A 20,916-nucleotide genomic window follows, 5' to 3' on the forward strand; every position below is an offset into this window, starting at 1 on the left:
CAGGGCAGCTGGCATCCAGTGAACCCCCAATCCCACCGCACTTTGTCCTGAAGGGCCAGCCCCGCTCTGAGCTCCCCACGGGGTGGGCTGAGGCCTTCGCTGAGACCACATGGCGGGAGGACCTCTCCCTCCATCCCGTGCAGCCTGTCTCCTCCCCACACGCTGTCGATGCCGAGGGCTCTCCCTGCAGGCTAAGCTCCAACTCTGCTCCTGCCCCCCGGAACATGACCTGTGACCCTTGGCTCCCCTCTCTCTCTTTTCGATGTCCCAAGTAAGTGTATTTTAATGAGCAAGACCAACCTAAGATAGTAGCAATTTTTTTTTTTTTCAAATTTTTCACATGAGAACATGGTTTCTTTTATTTATTTATTTATTTTTGGCTGTGTTGGGTCTTCGTTTCTGTGCGAGGGCTTCCTCTAGCTGTGGCGAGCGGGGCCACTCTTCATCACGGTGCGCGGGCCTCTCACTATCGCGGCCTCTCTTGTTGCGGAGCACAGGCTCCAGACGCGCAGGCTCAGTAGTTGTGGCTCACGGGCCTAGTTGCTCCGCGGCATGTGGGATCTTCCCAGACCAGGGCTCGGATAGTAGCAATTTTTGATGAAGACATTTTCCTCAGAGATTTTTCTTCAAGAGATCTAATTCGAACAGAGCCTCCCTTTACACACACCTATTCAAAACACAGAGCCTAACAAAGGAAACGTGTAAGAGCCACGCAGGAAGCTCTTTTTTTTTCAGACCAGCATAATCTTTTTTTTGGGGGGGAGGGGATATAATCGACGTATAACATTATACTTGTTTAGAGTATACAACATAATGATTTGACATTTGTATATATTATGAATGATTGCAACACGTCCAGTAAACATCCATCAGCACTCATAGTTACAAAACATTTTTTCCTTATGATGAGAACTTTAAAATCCACTCTCTTAGCAATTTTCAAATATACAATACGGTATTATTAACTATAGTCATCATGCTCTACATTACACCCCCAGGACGTATCTTTTTTATAACTGCAAGTTTGAACCTTTTGACCCCCTTTACCCATTGCACTGATACCTCCCACTCCCCATCCCTGTCAACCATCAATCGGTTCTCAGTTCTCAATATCTATGAGCTTGGTTTTTTGGTTTTGTTTTGTTTTGTTTAAGATTCTACATGTAGATGAGATTATACGGTATTTGTCTTTCTCTGACTTATTTCACTTAGCATAATGCCCTCAAGGTCCATCCATGTTGTCCCAAATGGCAAGGTTTCATTCTTTTTTATGGCTGAATAATATTCCATTGTATATCTATACCATATTTTCTATATCCATTCATCCATCCATGGACACTTAAGTTGTTTCCATGTCTTGGCTATTGTAAATAATGCTGCAATGAACATGGGGGTGCATATATTTTTTGAGTTAGTGTCTTCATTTTCTTCAGATAAATACACAGAGGAGGAATTGCTGGATCATACAGTAGTTCTATTTTTAATTTTTTGAGGAACCTCCATACTGTTTTCCACAGTGGCTGCACTAATTTACATCCCCACCAACAGTGCACAAGGGGTCCCTTTTCTCCACATCTTTGTCAACATTCGTTAACTGTTGTCTTTTCGATAATAGCCATTGTGACAGGTGTGAGGTGATATCTCACTGTGGTTTTGATCTGCAGAGGAGCCTTCTGGAATGCCTGTTCAACAAACAAACTGCCTCTCCCTTCAAGTGTCAAACCTGAGTGAGTTTGCAATCCCTGTCGCCAGCATCTGACGAAAAGCCCAAGGAAGGAGTCAAGACTGAGAACAACGATCGTATTAATTTGAAGGTGGCGGGGCAGGATGTCTCCGTGGTGCAGTTGAAGATTAAGAGGCATACACCACTTAGTAAACGAATGAAAGCCTATTGTGAACGACAGGGTTTGTCAATGAGGCAGATCAGATTCCGATTTGATGGGCAGCCAATCAATGAAACAGACACACCTGCACAGTTGGAAATGGAGGATGAAGATGCAATTGATGTGTTCCAGCAGCACACAGGAGGTGTCTACTCAAAAGGGAACCTGCTACTTTAGTCCAGAATTCTGTTCCTCCGGACCCAGAAGACGTTCTCAATTAGAAAACCGCAACTTGGTTCCACCACATCCTGACTACTACAGTATAGTTTCTCTATCCTTTCATTTTCCCCTTCCCCATTCCTTTATTGTACCTAAAGTAACTGGTGTATGTGCACAAGTATATTGCCTTTTTTTTTTTTTGACTAAACGGCCAATGGTATGTTTTGATCGACATCAAATGGAGATGGAATGGGGAAAAATACTGGTTCTGTGAAGATACCCCCTTTTCTCCATTAGTGGCATGCTCATTCAGCTCTTATCTTTATATTCCAGTAAGTTATTTTGCTCTCACTGTTTAACAAAAAAAGAACAACATAAAAATTCTTGCATACCTTGTTCGATTGGAGAATTTTAATGTTTTTCATTTATCATTGTAAAACCAAGGACAATTTTATTACTTTTTTGTACGTAGCTGTTACATGTAGGGCAATCTTTCTTTAAGTAGGGATAAATTACTCTAAAAGAAATGAATCCTAGATAGTTTTCCCTTCAAGTCAAGCGTCTTGCTGTTTAAATAAACTTCTTGTTTAAAAAAAAACCACGCACGGCTCCTGAAATGCACCTTATTTTCATTATTTCCCATGAAGTGGGTGTAGTAGGAAGAATAAAGGCCTCCAAAGATGTCCATTATCTAATCCCTAGAATTCGTGACTATGTTATGTTACGTGGCAAGGAGGAGCTAAGATTGCACATGGAATGAGGCTGCTGGTCAGCTGACTTTGAAATGGGGAGAGTATCCTGGATTATCCAGGTGGGCACAATATAATCACAAGGGTCCTTAAAAGCCTGTGCAGGAGGCAGCACAGACGCAGTGTCAAAGTGACGCAGCATGAGAAAGATGCCATTGGCCAGAGCTGGCTTTGAAGGTGGAAGGGACCCATGAGCCAAGGAATATGGGCAGCCTCAGCAGTCTGGAAAAGGGAAGAAAACAGATTCTCCCCGGGAGTCTCGAGAAAGGAATGCAGCCCTGCCCACACCCTGATTTTAGCCCCGTGAGTCCCATTTCAGACTTCTGACCTCCAGATAGTACATTTGTGTTGTTTCACTAAGTTTGTAGTAATTTGTTATGGCAGCAGTAGGAAAGTAATGTAGAAGGTCAGTCAAGTAGAAACAAAATTCACTTATGAAACTTCTTTAGTTTTTAAAATAATATTGATACCATCAAGGTACACAGCTGTTTTATGCTCAGATATTTTTTTCCACGTGACCCACTTCTGCAAAGTACCAGTTAGTCCTGTTTTGTACACATTTTTTCTTTGGGATAAAAACTAGTGTTTATTACATGAAACACTTTTTTTTTTTGACCAGGAGGGATTATTTTGTCCTTTATTAGCTGGCTATTAGAAATGACTTGCAACAATGTCCAAGCTCTTTATTTCCAATCAGGAATTATCTTGGAGTAGCGAATAGGGGAAAAATAGTTGTGAGCCTTTTATATTTCCATCAGCTGTCCCCAGATAATATAGGTGTGATAAATGAATTCATGGGGAAAAAAGCCTGGGTAGCTGCAATTTATAATGTTTTTCAGTTACCAATTTATATGTTAGAACACTGGGGTTTGATCAATCAAAGAAAATCATTTGCAATAACAGGGATTCCAAGAGCCTGGGATGTTGCTTCCTACATACCACAAGTTTTGAGACGATAAAAGCAACACTTGTTTTAGAAGGAAAAAAAGAAAAAAAAAATGTAAATGCTGAGAGGAATGAATAATGCAGCTATTGAAAGGCACCTATAGACAGAGCTGAGTCACAGACATGCAATAATTCAGAATATTCAGAATGCTGTGAGAAAAGGGTGCTTTTCCCAAGCTGGGGTGTCTCTGCCTCCTGCCCTGGGCGTGGTGCTCCCCCCACCCTCCCTGGGGCTCCTACACTTTTTTGATTCTAAAGCTCCACAATCATTATTGTCCTTCACTCTCAGGCTTTTTAAAAGAAAACACTTAGACGTCTCCATAACACATTTTCCCCCTCCTTTTCAAAAGGAAGAGAAGAAAGCCTTCTGAGGAGAGGAGATACCTCTTCAGTGACCCTTGTAACCACCCAAAGAATTCAATTCAATCCAACAAAGAGTTACTCAGATAAGAAAACTGACCCAAACACGATGGGGAAAGGGTATTGATGCTGATTACAAATCCTCAGCTGTTGTGCGTTTATTCTTCACAGAAGAGGTGGTGGCAGGACTTCCCTGGCGGTCCAGTGGTTAAGACTCCGTGCTTCCAGTGCAAGGGGCACAGGTTTGATCCCTAGTCAGGGAACTAAGATCCCATATGTCGCAAGGTGCGGCCAAAAAAAAAAAAAAAGAAGTAGTGGGGAGCTGATACTTGCTATGGACTGAATTGTGCCCCCCCCCCCCACCCCGCCAACTTCCTGTGTTGAAGTCCTAACCCTCAGTACCTCAGAATGGGACTGTATTTGGAGACAGGGCCTTTAAAGAGGTGATTACCCTAAAAGGGAGTCCTTAGCCTGGGGCCTAATCCCATATGACTGGTGTCTTTTTTTTTTTTTTTTTTTTATTTATGGCTGTGTTGGGTCTTCGTTTCTGTGCGAGGGCTTCCTCTAGTTGTGGCAAGCGGGGGCCACTCTTCATCGCGGTGCGCGGGCCTCTCACTGACGCGGCCTCTCTTGCTGCAGAGCACAGGCTCCAGACGCGCAGGCTCAGTAGTTGTGGCTCACAGGCCCAGTTGCTCCACGGCATGTGGGATCTTCCCAGACCAGGGCTCGAACCCGTGTCCCCTGCACTGGCAGGCAGATTCTCAACCACTGCGCCACCAGGGAAGCCCCCTGACTGGTGTCTTTATAAGAAGAGGAGATTAGGACAGCGGGGAACACCAGGGATGCTTGCACGTGGAGGAAAGACCACGTGGGGACACAGTGAGAAGGCAGCCACTTGCAAGCCAAAAAGAGAGGTCTCAGCCCTGCCCACACCTTGATCTCAGACTTCCAGCCTCCAGAACAGCGAGAGAATCCATTTCTGTTGTGTAAGCCAGCCAGTCTGCAGTGCCTTGTTAGGGCAGCCTGAGCAAATGAATACAGTACATACTTATAAAGCGAGACTCTCGGACCCCATTGGAGACATCACAGTTGTGACTTAGCAGCAGCCCAGACAGAAACTCTCGGATCCCAGCGTGGAAGCCCGATGCTGGCTCCTGCCAGAGGCTCAGCACCGCCCTTCCACCCTGGCCGGCAGTATTCGTTTCTTGCTTGACCCCTTTGCCTCTTTCCCTGTGCGCCTGGGAAGTCTGGGGAAGCTGTGGCTTCTCCGCCTTTGCATTTCTCCCCGTCTTCAGCCCCGGATGTTACACAGCACAGAGCAGGCAGTTTTAAATGCTGGTTAAATCAGGGCTTGTCTCTAATTAGTGTGCATTCCTTACCTCCCCCAAAAAGTATGGTAATGATGACCATCCCTGGCTACACTAAATGGACCGACAGACTCTCTGAGAAGATGGGACGGTGGGTCAGGATGGGACATGAGGTCTTCCATTCGGGATTCCTGCAGACACTGTATCCCACGTTGGATTCCTCCAAAACTGACTAGTCTTCTGCCTCTGGGCAGACACTGGACTGGGCCATGGGAACATGATTATGAAGGAGCTGTCCCCTCTAGGAGCAGGTACAGCTGTCCTCTCTTCCCTGGAATACAATGTGATAAGCGTCATACCCGTGGGCTGCCTGCACCAGCTCTGAAGATGGAGTGACAGGTTCTGTTTGGGAGGCCGGGCAATCCAGGGCTAGGAAAGCAGCTGGAGATCCAGCCTGGGGGGATGAGGCAGTGGCCCTCTGACCTTGGCAAACTACTCAGTCTCTTTATGGTTTAAATGGAAACTATAAAACATAGGAAAGTTGGTGTAAATATAAAATGAAAAATTGAATTAGAAACTGCATAATGGGACTTCCCTGGTGGCACAGAGGTTAAGAATTCACCTGCCAGTGCAGGGGACCCGGGTTTGAGCCCTGGTCCGGGAAGATCCCACACGCTGCGGAGCAACTAAGCCCGGGCGCCACAACTACTGAGCCTGCTCTCTAGAGCCCGCAAGCCACAACTACTGAGCCCGCATGCCACAACTACTGAAGCCCGCATGCCTAGAGCCTTTGCTCTGCAACAAGAGAAACCACTGCAATGAGAAGCCCACGCACCGCAATGAAGAGTAGCCCCTGCTCCCGCAACTAGAGAAAGTCCACGCACAGCAACAAAGACCCAACGCAGCCATAAACAAACAAATAAATAAATAAATAAATAAAAGAAACTGCATAATGTAATGCCTCACGCATCGTAGGTGATTGGTAACCATGAGGAAGAAGAGAGCCCCTCGAAGGAGGTGATGGGCCAGCCTGGCCTTGAACAGTGAGCAGGAGCCCACCGGACAGAGGAGAACTTGGACGGAAAGCGGTAGACCAGGCAGAGGACCAAGGAGAAAAAAGGTGCTGTTCGGGGAGCCCTGGGTCACCCCATGTCCATGTTAGGAATATTGTGGGAGATCAGGAAGGCAGAATGGGACTTCAGTGCCAGGTGAAAAAGTGCCAGGCCTTTGTTCTATACTTAGCAGAGAGACTTTTCCAGAGAGTGTGTGACAGAGGGGTAGAAGGTGGAAGTAGAGGAGGAAGGGATAGGGTCAGTCCAAGCTGCCTCCCATTTTTCCAGCCTGGGCTCTGCTTCTTTAGATGGTAAGGCCAGAAATTGACCTGGGAAACAGAAGAGGTTAGTGGGACTTGTTTGTGGTTGTTTGGGGAAGGTGTGAAGTAGACACGATGAGATTATGCTCGTGTGGCTTTTGGGGTATCCAGGGAGAGATGCCTAGTGAGCTTGTCCAAAAAGAGTCTAAAAAAGAGTCTAGCCTTTTGTCCATCAGCCCGGGATCCATAGTGTCCCCAGCATGGGCTGAGTACTGTTCTAAGTTTTTCCTGTATCACCTCATCTCATAACATCCCTGTGAGAGGGACAATATCCTGAGCCTCATTTTAAAGATGAGGGCTGTGATGGACCGAACTGTGTCTGTCCACAGCGCCCCTGCCCCAATTCATATGTTGAAGCCCTAACCCCCCATGTGACTATTTGGAGATAAGGCCTTATGGGAGATAATTAAGGTTATTTTTTAAATTAATTAACTAATTAATTTATGCATTTTGGCTGCGCTGGGTCTTCGTTGCCGCGCGCGGGCTTCTCTAGTTACGGCACGCGGACTCAGTAGTTGCGGCACACGTGCTTAGTTGCAGCGTGTGGGATCTTAGTTCCCGACCAGGGATCGAACCCGGGCGCCCTGCATTACAAGCATGGAGTCTTACCCACGGGCTGCCAGGGAAGTCCCGGTAATTTAGGTTAAATGAGGTCATAAGGGTGGGGGCCCAGTCCGATAGGGCTGCTGTCCTCATAAGAAGAGGAAGAGACATCAGAGCTCTCTCTCAGTGTGCACACAGAGGAATGGCCACGTGAGGTCACAGTGAGAAGGCAGCTGTCTGCAAGCCAGCAAGAGAGGTCTCACCAGAAAGCAACCCTGACGGCACCTTGATGTTGAACTTCTAGGCTCCAGAACTGTAAGGAAAATTAATTTCTTTAATTTTTTTTAAAGATTTTTTTGATGTGTACCATTTTTAAAGTCTTTATTGAATTTGTTACAATATTGCTTCTATTTTATGTTTTCTTTTTTTGGCCACGAGGCATGTGGGACCTTAGCTCCCTGACCAAGGATTGAACCCACACCCCCTGTGCTGGAAGGTGAAGTCTTAACCACTGGACCGCCAGGGAAGTCCCTCTTTAATTTATTTTAAATTAAAGTAAATGTTTAAGTTACCCAGTCTACAGTATTCTGTTATGGCAGCCCAAGATGACTAATACAAGGGCAATTAAGCCCAGAGACACTAAGTAACTTGTCCAAGGTCACACAGCTGGGAAGGAACAGAGGCAAGATTTGGCTCTAGGCAGTGTGTGTGTGTGTGTGTGTGTGTGTGTGTGTGTGTGTGTTTATTCCGAGAGGAGAGGTTGATTTCTAGGGCCCCACTGCACCGGTGTGCCTACCCTTGAAGCCTAGTGACTGTTGTGCTGAGGCTGCATGGCCACGTTCCAAGCTTCTCCGTACACTTCTGTGAGACTAGGGAGGAGGACACTTCTGTAGAATGGAGAATAAATGTGTGGTCTGAGGCAGGCAGAGCTGCAGACATGTGCTCTGGCATGTTCTGTTTATTGCATGTTGCCCAGGTGCTGGAGGCGTGGGAAAGGGTGGGAAAGGCTCTGCCCGGCCCTCACCCTCACCCTCACCCTCACTGGGCCAGCAGCACCTGTGAACTAAGTGAAGAGAGAATCCAGTAGGCTACGATCTGGTAAATCATCCAGAGACCCACCACCATACGGTAGTTACAGTTTGTTTTAAGATGAGCTTTTGTTCTTTCCCATGTAGATGAATTAAAGATCAGGCTGGGGCAGGTGGAGGTGGAAAAAATAAAATCAGATTGGTTTTCACTTGGAGACCCGTGGATGCATTCCTGGTAATTGTTTTATTTATTTATTTATTTATTTATTTATTTATTTATTTAATTGGCGTATAGTTGATTTACAGTGGTGTGTTAATTTCTGCTGTACAACAAAGTGACTCAGTTTTACATATATATACATTTTTTAAAAATATTCTTTTCCATTATGGTTTATCACAGGATACTGAATACAGTTCCCTGTGCTACACAGTAGGACCTTGCTGTTTATCCATTCTCTATATAAAAGCTTACATCTGCTAACTCCAGCCTCCCATTCCATCCCTCCCTCATCCCCCTCCCCCTTGGCAACCAGCAGTCTGTTCTCTATGTCCATGATTCTGTTTCTGTCCTGGTAATTGTTTTTTTTTTTTTTAATTTTTATTTATTGTTTATTTTATTATTTTTATTTTTGGCTGTGTTGGGTCTTCGTTTTTGTGCGAGGGCTTTCTCTAGCTGCGGCAAGCGGGGGCCACTCTTCATCGCGGTGCGCGGGCCTCTCACTATCGCGGCCTCTCTTGTTGCGGAGCACGGGCTCCAGACGCGCAGGCTCAGTAGCTGTGGCTCACGGGCCCAGCTGCTCCGCGGCATGTGGGATCTTCCCGGACCAGGGCTCGAACCCGTGTTCCCTGCATTGGCAGGCAGATTCTCAACCACTGCGCCACCAGGGAAGCCCCTGGTAACTGTTTTTGATTCTCAACTCTTTCTCCTCATTTTGAGGAGGGTCCCCCCACCCCCGGTTGTTTGTTTGTCCCCTTGCCCTGAAGTTTCTGAAACATTCCGCAGCTCCGTCCCTGCCAATTCTGCAGAGTGCTGCTGTCGCTCGGAGCCTGTTCGCAGCCAAGTGGGAGAGTTTCTCCACAAACTGCCATTTCAGTGAAAACAGAAAATAAAATGCAACCAAGCACGTTACAAGGGGGAGGCAGTGCTAGGTTCCTTGGCTGTGATGCGGCCTGATTTGCCTGGCCTGGCCTCTCTGACCTTGGCTTTCTTTGTCTTGGTCTGGCCTGCTAGTTTGCATACTGAGGCTTCCTTGGTCTTTTCTCTGTAACTGAAGGCTTGTCATGACTGGGAAAGTGTCCTACCTTCCCAAGTCCTCTTCTGAACACTCTTTCACCCCACTCCCAACATCTGTCCTTAGGGAAGAGAGCCTTGGTTAAACAAACTCTTTACTAAGAAGTTGTTTTTAATATTGTCATTCCTCCCAGGTGACTTTGCATTTTCCAAGAGGGCTGATGTGTTTCCCAACACTATGTGCAGATGAATCACCTGAAGCATGTATTGTGCTGTAGATTCAGATTCAGTGTGTCTGGGATAAGGCCTCCCCAAGACCCTGCCTCTCTGACACTGGGCGGTGATGTTACTGCTGGTCCATGGACCTCACTTTGAGTAGCCAGGCTATAGATGAACACTGAATGGGTGAATGGTTGTAAGGAACACTACTGGAATGGGTATTAGGGTTCTCCAAAGAAACAAACCAATAGGAGATATCTATATTTATATAGATCAATATAGATATATGAAGAGATTTATTATAAGAAACTGGCTCATGTGATTATGGAAGCTGAGAAGTCCCAATATCTGTAATTGGCAAGCTGGAGACCCAGGAGAGCTGGTGGTGTCAGTTTCAGTCTGAAGGCCTGCAGGCTGGGACCCAAGAAGAACTGGTGTTTCAGTTTGAGTCTGAAGGCAGGAAAAGACCCATGTGTCAGGGAATTCCCTGGTTGTCCAGTGGTTAGGACTCTGTGATTTCACTGTGGAGGGTATAGGTTCGATCCCTGGTTGGGGAACTAAGATCCTGCAAGCTGCGTGGTGTGGCCAGAAAAGAAAAAAAGACTCATGTCTCAGTTCACATCATCAGGCAGGAGGAATTCTCTCGTACTCACAGGAGGCTCAGCCTTCTGGTTCTATTCAAGCCTTCGACTGACTGAGTGAGGCCCCCTCGCATTAGCAAGGGCAATCTGCTTTACTCAGTCTACTGATTCAAATGTTAACCTCCTCCAGAAACACCCTCACAGACACACCTAGACCAAATGTTTGGACATCCCCCCCTGCCCCCATGCCCTCATCAAGTTGACACATAAAATGAACTCTCACAGGACGGGAGTGTGTATCCTCCTCTGGGGTTTTCGTGGCCCCTGGGCTGTCCTGGCTCGTCTTCTTGGAATTCCCTAGTGAGAAGATCCAAGTGTGTCCCCTTGTAAGCTGAGTGTTCATTGCTGCACCTCATCTAAAAGCTCTCAAGGGGGCTTCCCTGGTGGCGCAGTGGTTGAGAATCTGCCTGCCAATGCAGGGGACACGGGTTCAAGCCCTGGTCTGGGAAGATCCCACATGCCGCGGAGCGGCTGGGCCCGTGAGCCACAACTACTGAGCCTGTGCGTCTGGAGCCTGTGCTCCGCAACAAGAGAGGCCGCGCCAGTGAGAGGCCCGCGCACCGCGATGAAGAGTGGCCCCCGCTCGCCGCAACTAGAGAAAGCCCTCGCACAGAAATGAAGACCCAACACAGCCAAAAATAAATAAATAAATAAAATAAAATAAAATAAAAAAACAAAAAGAAAAACAGAAAAAACCCAAAAAAACCCCAAATAACTCAATTTTCAAAATAAATAAATAAAAAATAAAAGCTCTCAAGGGCATCTCTCGTTATGTAGAGAGATGTAGACCCGGCTATGCTCCATCCATTCTGGCATATAAAGGACAAATGCTACTTTACATTTATGTTCAACCCCTTAATTTAGTTATACTGAGTGCCTGCTGTGGGAAAGGTACAAACTGGGGGTCAAGGAGGACCAAGGGTGAGACACCCCGGAGCGGCAGAAGTGTAGAAGGGACAGGCTACTTAATTTGTAGGGCCCAGAGCAAAAGGGAAATTGCAGGCTTGTGGTTCAAAAATTAGGATTTTTCGCTTGCCAATGCAGGGGACATGGGTTCGAGCCCTGGTCCAGGAGGATCCCACACGCCGCAGAGCAACTAGACCCGTGCACCACAACTACTGAGACTGCGCTCTGGAGCCCGTGAGCCACAACTACTGAAGCCCGCATGCCACAACTACTGAAGCCTGTGAGCCACAACAACTGAGCCTTCATGCCACAGCAGCTGAAGCTCACGGGTCTAGAGCAACAAGAGAATCCACCACAATGAGAAGCCCGTGCACCGCAACGAAGAGTAGCCCCCGCTTGCTGTAACTAGAGAAAGCCTGTGTGCAGCAACGAAGACCCAACGTGCCAAAAAAAAAAAAAAAAAATTAGGATTTTTAAAGGCAGCATTGGCAGAGCAATAAACCAAGTATGGGGCCCTTCTGAGTGCAGGACCCTGTGGGGGTGCACAGGTCATATGCCTGTGAAGCTGGTCCTGGGTACTGGGGAAGGAGGGAGGAAACAATATGGTAGAAGGAGCGGAGGGAGAGTCAGCTTAGGGGCCAGATGGAAACGCTGGCCTATTGATTTGTGCCTCTTTTTCTGTGTGTGTGTGTTATTTTTTTTTTTGTAGTCAATGTGTATTTTAAAATTATTTATTTATTTATTTATTTATATTTTTTGGCCATGCTGTCTGGCATGTGGGATCTTAGTTCCCTGACCAGGGATCGAACCCATGCCCCCTGCACTGGAAGCGCGGAGTCTTAACCACTGGACTGCCAGGGAAGTCCCAATTTGTGCCCCTTTTTGTTTTCTTCCTTCCCTCCCTCCCTTCCTTCTTTCCTCCCCTCCCCTTTTTTAAAAAATAAATTTATTTAATTAATTTATTTATTTTTGGCTGCGTTGGGTCTTTGTTGCTGCGTGCGGGCTTTCTTTAGTTGTGGCAAGAGGGCATTACTCTTCATTGCAGTGCACGGGCTTCTCATTGCGGTGGCTTCTCTTGTTGCGGAGCACGGGCTCTAGGCACGTGGGCTTCAGTAGTTGTGGCATGTGGGCTCAGTAGTTGTGGCACACAGGCTTAGTTGCTCCGTGGCATGTGGGATCTTCCCAGACCAGGGCTCGAACCTGTGTCCTCTGCATTGGCAGGCGGATTCTTAACCACTGCACTATCAGGGAAGTCCCTAGGTTAGGTTTTAAAGCCATCTTCCAGCTGTTTCTCATAGCTCTAGAGGAGTGACTCTCAAAAGAAAACCATCCCAAGAATGGCTTACCAGAAGACAGAGATTCCACTTTCTCTGAACCTATTGTCAGGGTCTTGGTATTCATTCGTGACCTGGCTGACTGGATAGAGAAAAGCTCAGAAGATACAAAACAGAGGTCCTTGCCAGTAAAATAAGACTAACTAGAACTTTCTTGTTCTAGATTTTAACTCAAACTGTCTACTAATCTTTGAGGCAATCTATCAGGTGAAGGGGGTTCTTGGCAAGAGATTGAGGATGAGTCAGAGCAAACTCACAATAGCTGCTTTGGAAAACCACTCACCTCTCTCTTGGTGGGTTCCCAAGTAAATGATAACTCAACCAGTAAGTGCTTTTGTGACAAATATATCTTTTTAAAAAAAAATTTTTTTTGCCACGCCACGTGGCATGTAGGATCCTAGTTTCCCGACCAGGGATCAAACCCGTGCCTCCTGCAGTGGAAGCACAGAGTCTTAACCACCGGACCACCGGGGAAGTCCTGAGGTATGTGTGTTTTTAATAAGGTGCCTCACGTCCTTTTAAAAAGAGGTCATCCACAAATAAATGACAGAAGAGAAAATAAGTGCCAAACTCCTCGTTTTAGGGAACACAAGAGGCTAATTCATTCATTCTGTAAATATTTACTGAGCAATTACTTTGTGCCAGGCTCAGTTCTAGACACCACAGCAGGATTACAGCAGGAAATGAAAAAGATCACAGCCCTGCCCTCTGGGAGCATCTGTTCGAATGGAAGGTGGAGGTAGAAACAGAGGCTGCGCAGGGCTGCCTAGAGAGGAGAGAGGGTGTGGGCTTATCTCTGTGGTTTAGATACGGGGAGATAGTGAGAAAGGCCATTTTCTGTGACTTAGCTATGACTGTATTTAGCGAGGCTTTCAGGAAGTGATGGGGAAGAAAATGTTGACTTGTAGTTGAAATTAGGGCCAAGAACTAGAAATATAACTTCTGTGGGTTCTTTTATCCTAAACCCTTAATTCTACCCTTAAAACTCCACTTTTTTTTTTTTTTTTTTATTGCCAATGCTATGTTCTTTTGAGATGTCAACGGTGCCCTCAGGAGATGGGACGCCAGATGGCATTTGTCTGTGTTTTAATCAAAACGCCCCGTTCTCTTCGCCACGGTGTGAAGCAGCAGCATTCTGTGCTGAGCAGAGACAAGAAACAGTACAGATACCTGTAGTAGCTTTTTTGATTTCAAGGGCAAGAAATGTACCCAAAGGCTAGGTCAGCCTAATTTCATTAACTTCAGTGGTGACACCATTATTGTGGGAACAAACCCTCCCATAGTCAGCCCTGAGCAGATTCCGAGAGGCAAAGTCCTACTGTGTTGATGTAGGTGGGGCTGAGGGAGAGAACGATTGACAAAAAGCCCCAAATGGTGGTTTCCTATGTATCCATCTCCCCTTTATGGGCAGGGCTAAACATTTCTCTTCTGTCTCCTTCATGGTTTTCAACCACTTAATGAAATGTTATTATCCAATTTAAAAAATGAGGGAACTGTGGGTCAGAGAGCTTAGTTAACTTAGCTAAGCCCAAAAGCTAACTTCTTATATGAGTGCATACTGTGTGCTGTGCTTGACTTCTTTTTAATCCCTTCAACATCCTTGTGGATTAGGTGGTATTACTCCTGTTTTACAGAATGAAAAATCGAGGCTTATGAAAGATTAAATAACTTGCACAAGGCTCTGGAGCTGGAAAGCGGTGGAGCTTGGATTCAAACCAGCCAGTGTAACTCCAGGGTTCTTCCTCTCCACCGCTTTTCCGATTTCTTAGGAGCCGAAAGAGCTATGCCCAAGGCAAGCAGATGACCACTCTTGAGGACTCATCTGAAGCTGTCTTGCAACCATGTTACCTCCTTAACAGGAGGGCCATGACAGCAGTAGACCTCAGTGAGGCAGAGAAGAAATAATTTTGGGGGGGAGGGGAGTTACAAGTGACAGATACTCATTATATTATTTAAATATAATTTCAGCTGCTGTACGAGAAACCCAAGTATCAGAGGCATAATAAAACAAAGATTGCTTTCTCTGACATGCAATAGTCTTGGTGTTGGCGCGCGTGTGTGTGTGTTTCTCATATATATATTCCCCTTCCAAGATGGTGGCTTGTAATAGGTTAAGAAATTGCTCTTTCTCCTGGGATGAAAAGCTTCACAAAGGAATGACTCTCCATTGAGAAGTTTGGGCAAGGTCTTGGCTGAGATGAGGTCTTTCTTTGAAAGTGTGTCTTTTGGAAAATCTCTCAAACTTCACTCAACATTCTTGCAATACCCATTATGGGACTTGGTGGACATACCACTCTGAGATCTACTATCCTAACCATTCTTCTCAAACTGATGTTTTAGAAACCTTTCGGATCTTTAAAGCTCTTGCCTCTTTTTTTACTCCTCTATAATTCATTGATTAAGTATTTTTGAGAGCCCCAAATGTGCCAAGTACGGTGCTAGGCACTGGGATACAGCAGAGAGCAAGGTAGCTAAGAATCTGGATCCAGTGAAGTGCTGTGCTGGTGGAGGAGACCATAATGAACTGGCAATTTCAGCCTCCTTTAATACAGGGGTTGGTGGAAGCACTGGGGGTAGGAGATATGGGTGCATGACCTTAACTGGATTCGGCAGGTTTCCAGTGTCTACAAGACTGTATGCTGCAGTTGGAGTTCAGCAAAAGTCCGCTGCATGGTTGCACTCGCTGTTAAGCTAGGATCTGGAGAATGGGTGGGAATTAGTCAAGTGAAGGGAAAGTATGAGGGTCGGGTGGGGAGTGGGGTGGGCTCTGGGCAAAAGGAAGAGACCCAGAAGTGAGAGAGCAAAATGAGATTTTTCTGTTTAGAAGGATGATTTTGCAAAGTGGAAAGTGTGGAGAGTAGATTTCAGGAGGCAAGGCCCGGGGTGGAAAGAGATGGGAGACCTTTGATGTGGTTGGGGGAGAGAGGATCGGGAAGAGGGCATGGATTTAGGAGGAGGCTAGAAAAGATGGGAGAAGGAGGAGGGAAGAGAAGTCAAGGATGACTTTCAGTGTTCCAGTTTAGTTTTATGCTCTAGGACACAGGCATTTCTTTTTGCGGATTCTTTTTGTTTTCAGCCAGCTAACCCCAGGGGCACAGGCCTCCCCACTCCCTCAGGGCGACTGGGTCCACTGAATCAGGTTGTAGTGAATATTCACCCCAGCCTTTGTTCTTAATGGTGGTGTCCAAAGCTCTTAAGGTGAGGAGGGAGCATTGGCGGGTGTGGGGAAGAGATTTCGTTAGCGTCTCTACTGCCGGAGTCCGGGTTTCCTCTTCCTCACAATCTCGCCAAAGGTAAATGGCAAACATCGTTTCCGGATTTTACAGAAGAGACCAGGAGGTAGGTCTGCGTGAACTTAGCCCGAGTCGCATACTGCTCAGGAGGTGAATGTGAGCCTGTGATTTCAAGTGTACTTGCTGGGCAAGGTGAGTCAACCCGGTGAGTCCTGGACTCCCCAGGATTCTGTTACGGCCACCGTGCCCTACCTGGAGCTTGGTTAGCGTCTAACACCTCCCAGCATCCACAGGAAGGGATTACATTAGGGTTTTTTCTTCTCGTCCAAAAGTTCCTGTCTCCCCCTAGAGTCACGCACACGCCTCCCAAGCCAGACCACGTGTCGCAGGTACAACGTTTTTTGGCTCTTCCCCTCCCCCCGTTCCGTTCTTCTTTCCTCTCCGCCTTAGGTGGCAGGAAAATCCTTTACCTCGGACCAATCCCACTGATACCAAGCCGCGCGCGCGCGCGCGCGCCAACTCGAGCTCCTTCTCTCTACGTCATTGGCCACCTCCACCTATGCACAGTGACAGGCAGCTTCGCGGACCTATTGCGGGAGGAGGCGGAGGCCGCTCTGCCCTCCCAGAGCTGCTTTGTTAGGGGCTTCCTCGCTGTTCCCCAGCCGCCGCGCCTCCGCTGCCTTCCCCTGCTCTCTCCAGGCCGCGCCGCCGGAGCCTAGTGGGAAGGCAATTCCGGCGTGCGTGGTGGGGGAACCTCTCCGGCCGCGCGCCGCGGGCGGGGATACAGCCCGGGTACCCAGCGTGCGCCTGTTGTCACTCTCCAGCCCAACTCCGAACGCCCCGCTCCTGTGTCCGCCGTCTCTGATTGGCTGTCCGGAGGCGGAGCGATTGTCAGGCGGCCCAATCGGAACTCGGTTTCCCACGGGCTTCCACGGACCCGCCCCCGAGGCGGCTGGCGGAGGCACCCTGACAGCTCCCATTGGCAGACGGCTAAGGGGCCGAAGCGAGGCCGGGCAGAGCAGCGCCGCCGCCGTCGGGCGCGCAGCTCTGCAGCGCCGCGAACGCCTCTGTGTCCGCAGCCCCCGGAGCCCCGCGGGCCCGCATTGTCCCTAGCCCCCTGGCGGAGATCCGGGACGAACGTCGCGGGTGAGTACCGCGAGCCTGGGGAGCGCCGGCCGGCTGGCTAGAGCCGCCCCGAGGGACGTCGGTGAGGACTCCCGGTGCCTCTTTGCCCGTGACGGGCACGTCCTGACCCCAGTCTCCGGCACATTGGGGCTCCCGGCGGGTCCTAGCTCCCCCCGATTGAGCTTTACTCGTATTGTTTTTGCGTTCCCACACGGGAGGTGGGGAGCTAGCGAGGGGAGGCAAGGGGAGACATCCTTCGCTCGAGGGAGCAGTCAGGAGGGAGACGAGCCAGTGGCGCCCAGGTGAGGTGCCTGGCGCCGAATGGAAGTGACAGTGTCCAGGCATTGGCATTCGGTCTTCCCGGCAGCAGGAGGTCAGCGTTGACCTGCGGCGGCGGCGGCACTTTGTATTTGTCGGCTGATTTTTATCAACTTCGGGGAGGGCGTGCGTGTGCTTGCGTGTGTCTCTCTGTGTGTGTCTCCGTCCCTGACTTGGGCACCTCCAGGCCTGGGTTTTCGGCGACGCTGACTGGGCGGTCACCTTGGCTATCCGTGCCACGCTCGGGACCCGACTCACGGGGCGGAGAGCCTGGGGGTTGGCACACAGGGCCGGGGACCCGCCGCAGACCTGGGAGGGGACATTTAAAGCGGTCTCCTGCGCGGGCGCAGACAATGACTCGTCCGGACGCGGGATCCTGCGGGCTGGGCGTCGGGTCCCCGCGCCGGATCGCGGTCCCGCCTAGCTCTCTTGCAGGCTCGGCCGCTCGGATGCTGCTGCGCCGCGCCGCTCCGCTCATCGCCCAGCTGGGGACCCGCGTGGGGCCCGCTTTTGTTTACAGACCTCGCCATTGGGCGAGAGCTGCGTGCTGCGCTCCCCTGGCTGCAGCCGCGAGCCCCCCTCCGAGCAGGGAGAAGTTGGTGCATGCTGTCAGGTGACGCCCCCTCCCCGGGCCTCCTGGCGAGATGCTGCGGGGAATAGACGACCAGACGGCGCCTTCGTGCCCAGTCCCCGCTGCGCACGGCGCTCCCAGGCTCCCTACACCCAGAGGCCCTCTCGCATTGGCGGCCGTCGGGGCGCTGACTGAGCCACGCTCACCTCCCTTCCAGTGGCATCCTCTGGGTTCGTCCCCGAGCCAGTCCAGGTGGATTCCGAGTCTGCCTTTTCCTGCGTGTTGGCAGGTCTTGAAGGACGCGCGCGAGCCCTTGGGGACGCTGGCCAATCCGTGCCCGTTTCAGTGGTACCCACGCAGCCCCGCAGAGCAGCTGTGGGGCATTCTTCAGTCAGAGCGGATCGGGTTACCCACGCGTGCTCACTTTGTTTGAGCTGTAACAGAAGTGGAGAGCCTGGGCGCTGAGGTCAAAAACCCGGCTTCCAGTGCCTACTCAGCGTCACTCACGAGCTGGGTGATCTGTTCCAGACCGAGCTACTTAATCGCCCTGCGTCTCAGTTTCCGGGTCTGTAAAGTGGGGATGATGAGTATCCCCATTTGTGGCAGTGGGAGTGGGAGTTAAACGACAATATAAATCAACTGGCGCAGTGACTGCTACGTACGAAACACTGGAATAATGTTTCCCTGTTAGAGGGAATCTATTGCAGAGGATGGCCCCGCGTCTCTTCCCCTTTCTGCAGTTTTCCGTTCTCCCAACTCCTATTTTATTTTAAAAAGCATGAAGGATTGCTGTTTTCAGCTTCAAACAGGGCGTGTTGTACTTGCTCTTAGGTTTCACTCTACTTATCTAATCGCTTACAGCTCCTTTCTTTTGTATTTGAATTTCCATTAGGTTTTAGTTTCTTCTTCCTTCCTTCTTTCTTAAGGCTCTGCTGAGACCCAGGCCTGGGTTTGGAGGAGGAAACCTAGTCCAGGTGGGAAGTGGTTGCGCTGAACCAATGGCCGCTGTGCAAAGTGAATAATACCCGGATGGAGGGAGGTTTGAACAAAGAGATACCTGGAGGCCGGGAGGGAGTACTTAGTGGTAGAAGTGAAATTTGAGCTGTGTCTTGTAGCAGAAGTTTGGTAAATCGCTGGTGTCTAGAATATGCTCTTTTGTACCCCACCGTAAAAAGCTCCGCCAGGGAGGTTGTCTTGGAGTGGTGAACACCGAAGTTCCTAGGTAATTATCTTTGAATAGAAGAGAAATATACCTTAGGCGGAGGTTGTCGTCTAACTAGGGAAAGTAGGAGAATTGATTTCACTGAATACCTTCAAAATGCTGTCAATGTGTTTTGACTTGTTTTTCCTTTGCCCCATCAGCACTGCTGATTTCCTTCAGGCAAAGAGAGAAGCCAGTTTCAGACAGGAAAAACGAAAACAAGAAAAGCCCCTCCGTAACCTATAATCAGATGAATAAATAGTTTGAAAAAGACCATCTCAGGCTTGGCTACAGAATAAGATATTGAAAAAAATGCTTCCTGTTCCAACACCCTTTTGTCTGTTGGAGCAAATTATTGAGTTGGGTCCAGTAACACCTCACTGAACGTAGATCCCAGGGGCCTTTACTGACCAAAACAAGCAAGAAAACAAAAACAAAAGTAGGCGAGGGACTTGCAGTTTGTCCAGTGGGAGAGAAGCCCACAGGGAATGTTCCCCATGCCCTCTGCTCCCCTGGGCCTGCCTCAGTCACCCCAAGTGGAGGCTGCCTCATATGAGCTACCGGGTCAGTAGCATTATTGCTAGATGCCAGTGGAGAAATGTGACAACCTATTTATTTAAAATCCCAGTCGCAGAGATGATTCTGATCCTTCCTGCACTTGTTCTGGGAATTCTCTGGCCCTTAGGGATGCTTGAAGGCAGCTTTGCCCCCTGCTGCTGCCTGGGGATCAAATCAGTTGGGGGCCTGGACTTAAAAGGGAGCACGTGGTCAGGAAATCTCATTAGCGGACAATTTAACTGCACTCTAGTGCGCATCCAAAGAGCTGGGACAAAGACTTCCTCTCCTTTCCCCCTGCGGTTGTCTCTCCCAGCTCCCCACTCCTCTCCTCCCCGTCTAAGACCAGAAAGAAGACTTGGTGCTGGCCTGTCTCCCCCATGCTCCCCACCAAATTCCTGGAGTTCTGGCGAGCGGGTCGGTACCCCGGGCATTCTGGAGAGCCTGGGCGGGAATTCCTCCCCAGAGCTTTGCAGAGGGCCTGCTAGGTGCGCGTGGTAACACCTCTCCTTTCCTTTCCGCGATGCAAGGAGGTTACTTACTGCCTGAAGGAGACACGTATTGTGAGACAGCACTTTAATAGATGCCAAGTTCAAGCCTATGCTTTCCCAAATGAGGAATGCAGGTAAGAGCATGGGAATCACGTCCAAGCCTTGCCTAGAAGCCAGTGATGGCAGGGAGCTTCTGCCTGAGAGTTCAGGTGGCTTGAGGGTGAGAAGGCAGAGAGAGAATTTGGTTCCTGTGGGCAGTGTACAGAGGGTCCTGTGGAATTCCTGAATCCCTAGGTGCAGGCTTGTGGATGAGAAAGAGCTTTATTTTCACTGTGTCCAGTCATTTGGACTCCTGTATCTAAAACAGTGTTTCACTGGGGATGTGTGTGTGTGTATACATATATGCATATATAAATATTCATTTTCCTTTCTAAATTAAGCAAATGGGTAGAGTGTATGTTTCCATTGTCCCCCTTCTTTCCCCCCCACCCCCTCACTATGGGACCAGAAGAAACAGATTTGCAAGGCCCCCAGCCAAATTCTTCTGTTTTTCACAATTCTAAACTTCGGGCCATTTCATCTCTAAATATTTAATTTTATATAATAATTCCTGTGTTTAAAAAAAACTATTGTCATTGTAGGCCACATCACTTATTTAAATTTCTTTTTTTTAATTAAATAAAGGAGGCACTCAAAAAATAAAGCAATACTCAGCCAGGAACAGAGTTTTTGGAAAATAAAACAA

General features: G+C 48.6%; 1 protein-coding gene and 1 pseudogene across 7 annotated transcripts in view; both read left to right on the forward strand.

Annotated features, from left to right (window-relative positions):
* LOC309629566 (uncharacterized protein) overlaps positions 1-20,916 on the forward strand; it is a gene marked incomplete at its 5' end in the record, with an annotated part of 203,825 nt that overhangs the window by 99,238 nt on the left and 83,671 nt on the right. For 2 of the 6 annotated variants that reach the window (XM_082393675.1, XM_082393679.1), the window contains one exon: positions 1,665-1,790. The exons of 2 other annotated variants lie outside the window; for them this stretch is intronic. Coding sequence is in view for 1 of the 4 variants with exons in the window: in XM_082393679.1 (XP_082249805.1) it covers positions 1,665-1,731 (67 nt within the window). Of the gene's footprint in view, positions 1-1,664; positions 1,791-11,230; positions 17,057-20,916 lie in introns of those variants that run through there. 2 more of the 6 variants (XR_014245111.1, XR_014245112.1) reach the window with 1 other exon arrangement.
* LOC309628974 (small ubiquitin-related modifier 2 pseudogene) lies at positions 1,740-2,640 on the forward strand (annotated as a pseudogene). Its single transcript has one exon. The product of its transcript is annotated as a small ubiquitin-related modifier 2 pseudogene (transcript).

The sequence above is a fragment of the Balaenoptera borealis genome (genome assembly GCF_965194805.1).
Source record: "Balaenoptera borealis genome assembly, chromosome: 5".
Lineage (NCBI taxonomy): Eukaryota > Metazoa > Chordata > Mammalia > Artiodactyla > Balaenopteridae > Balaenoptera > Balaenoptera borealis.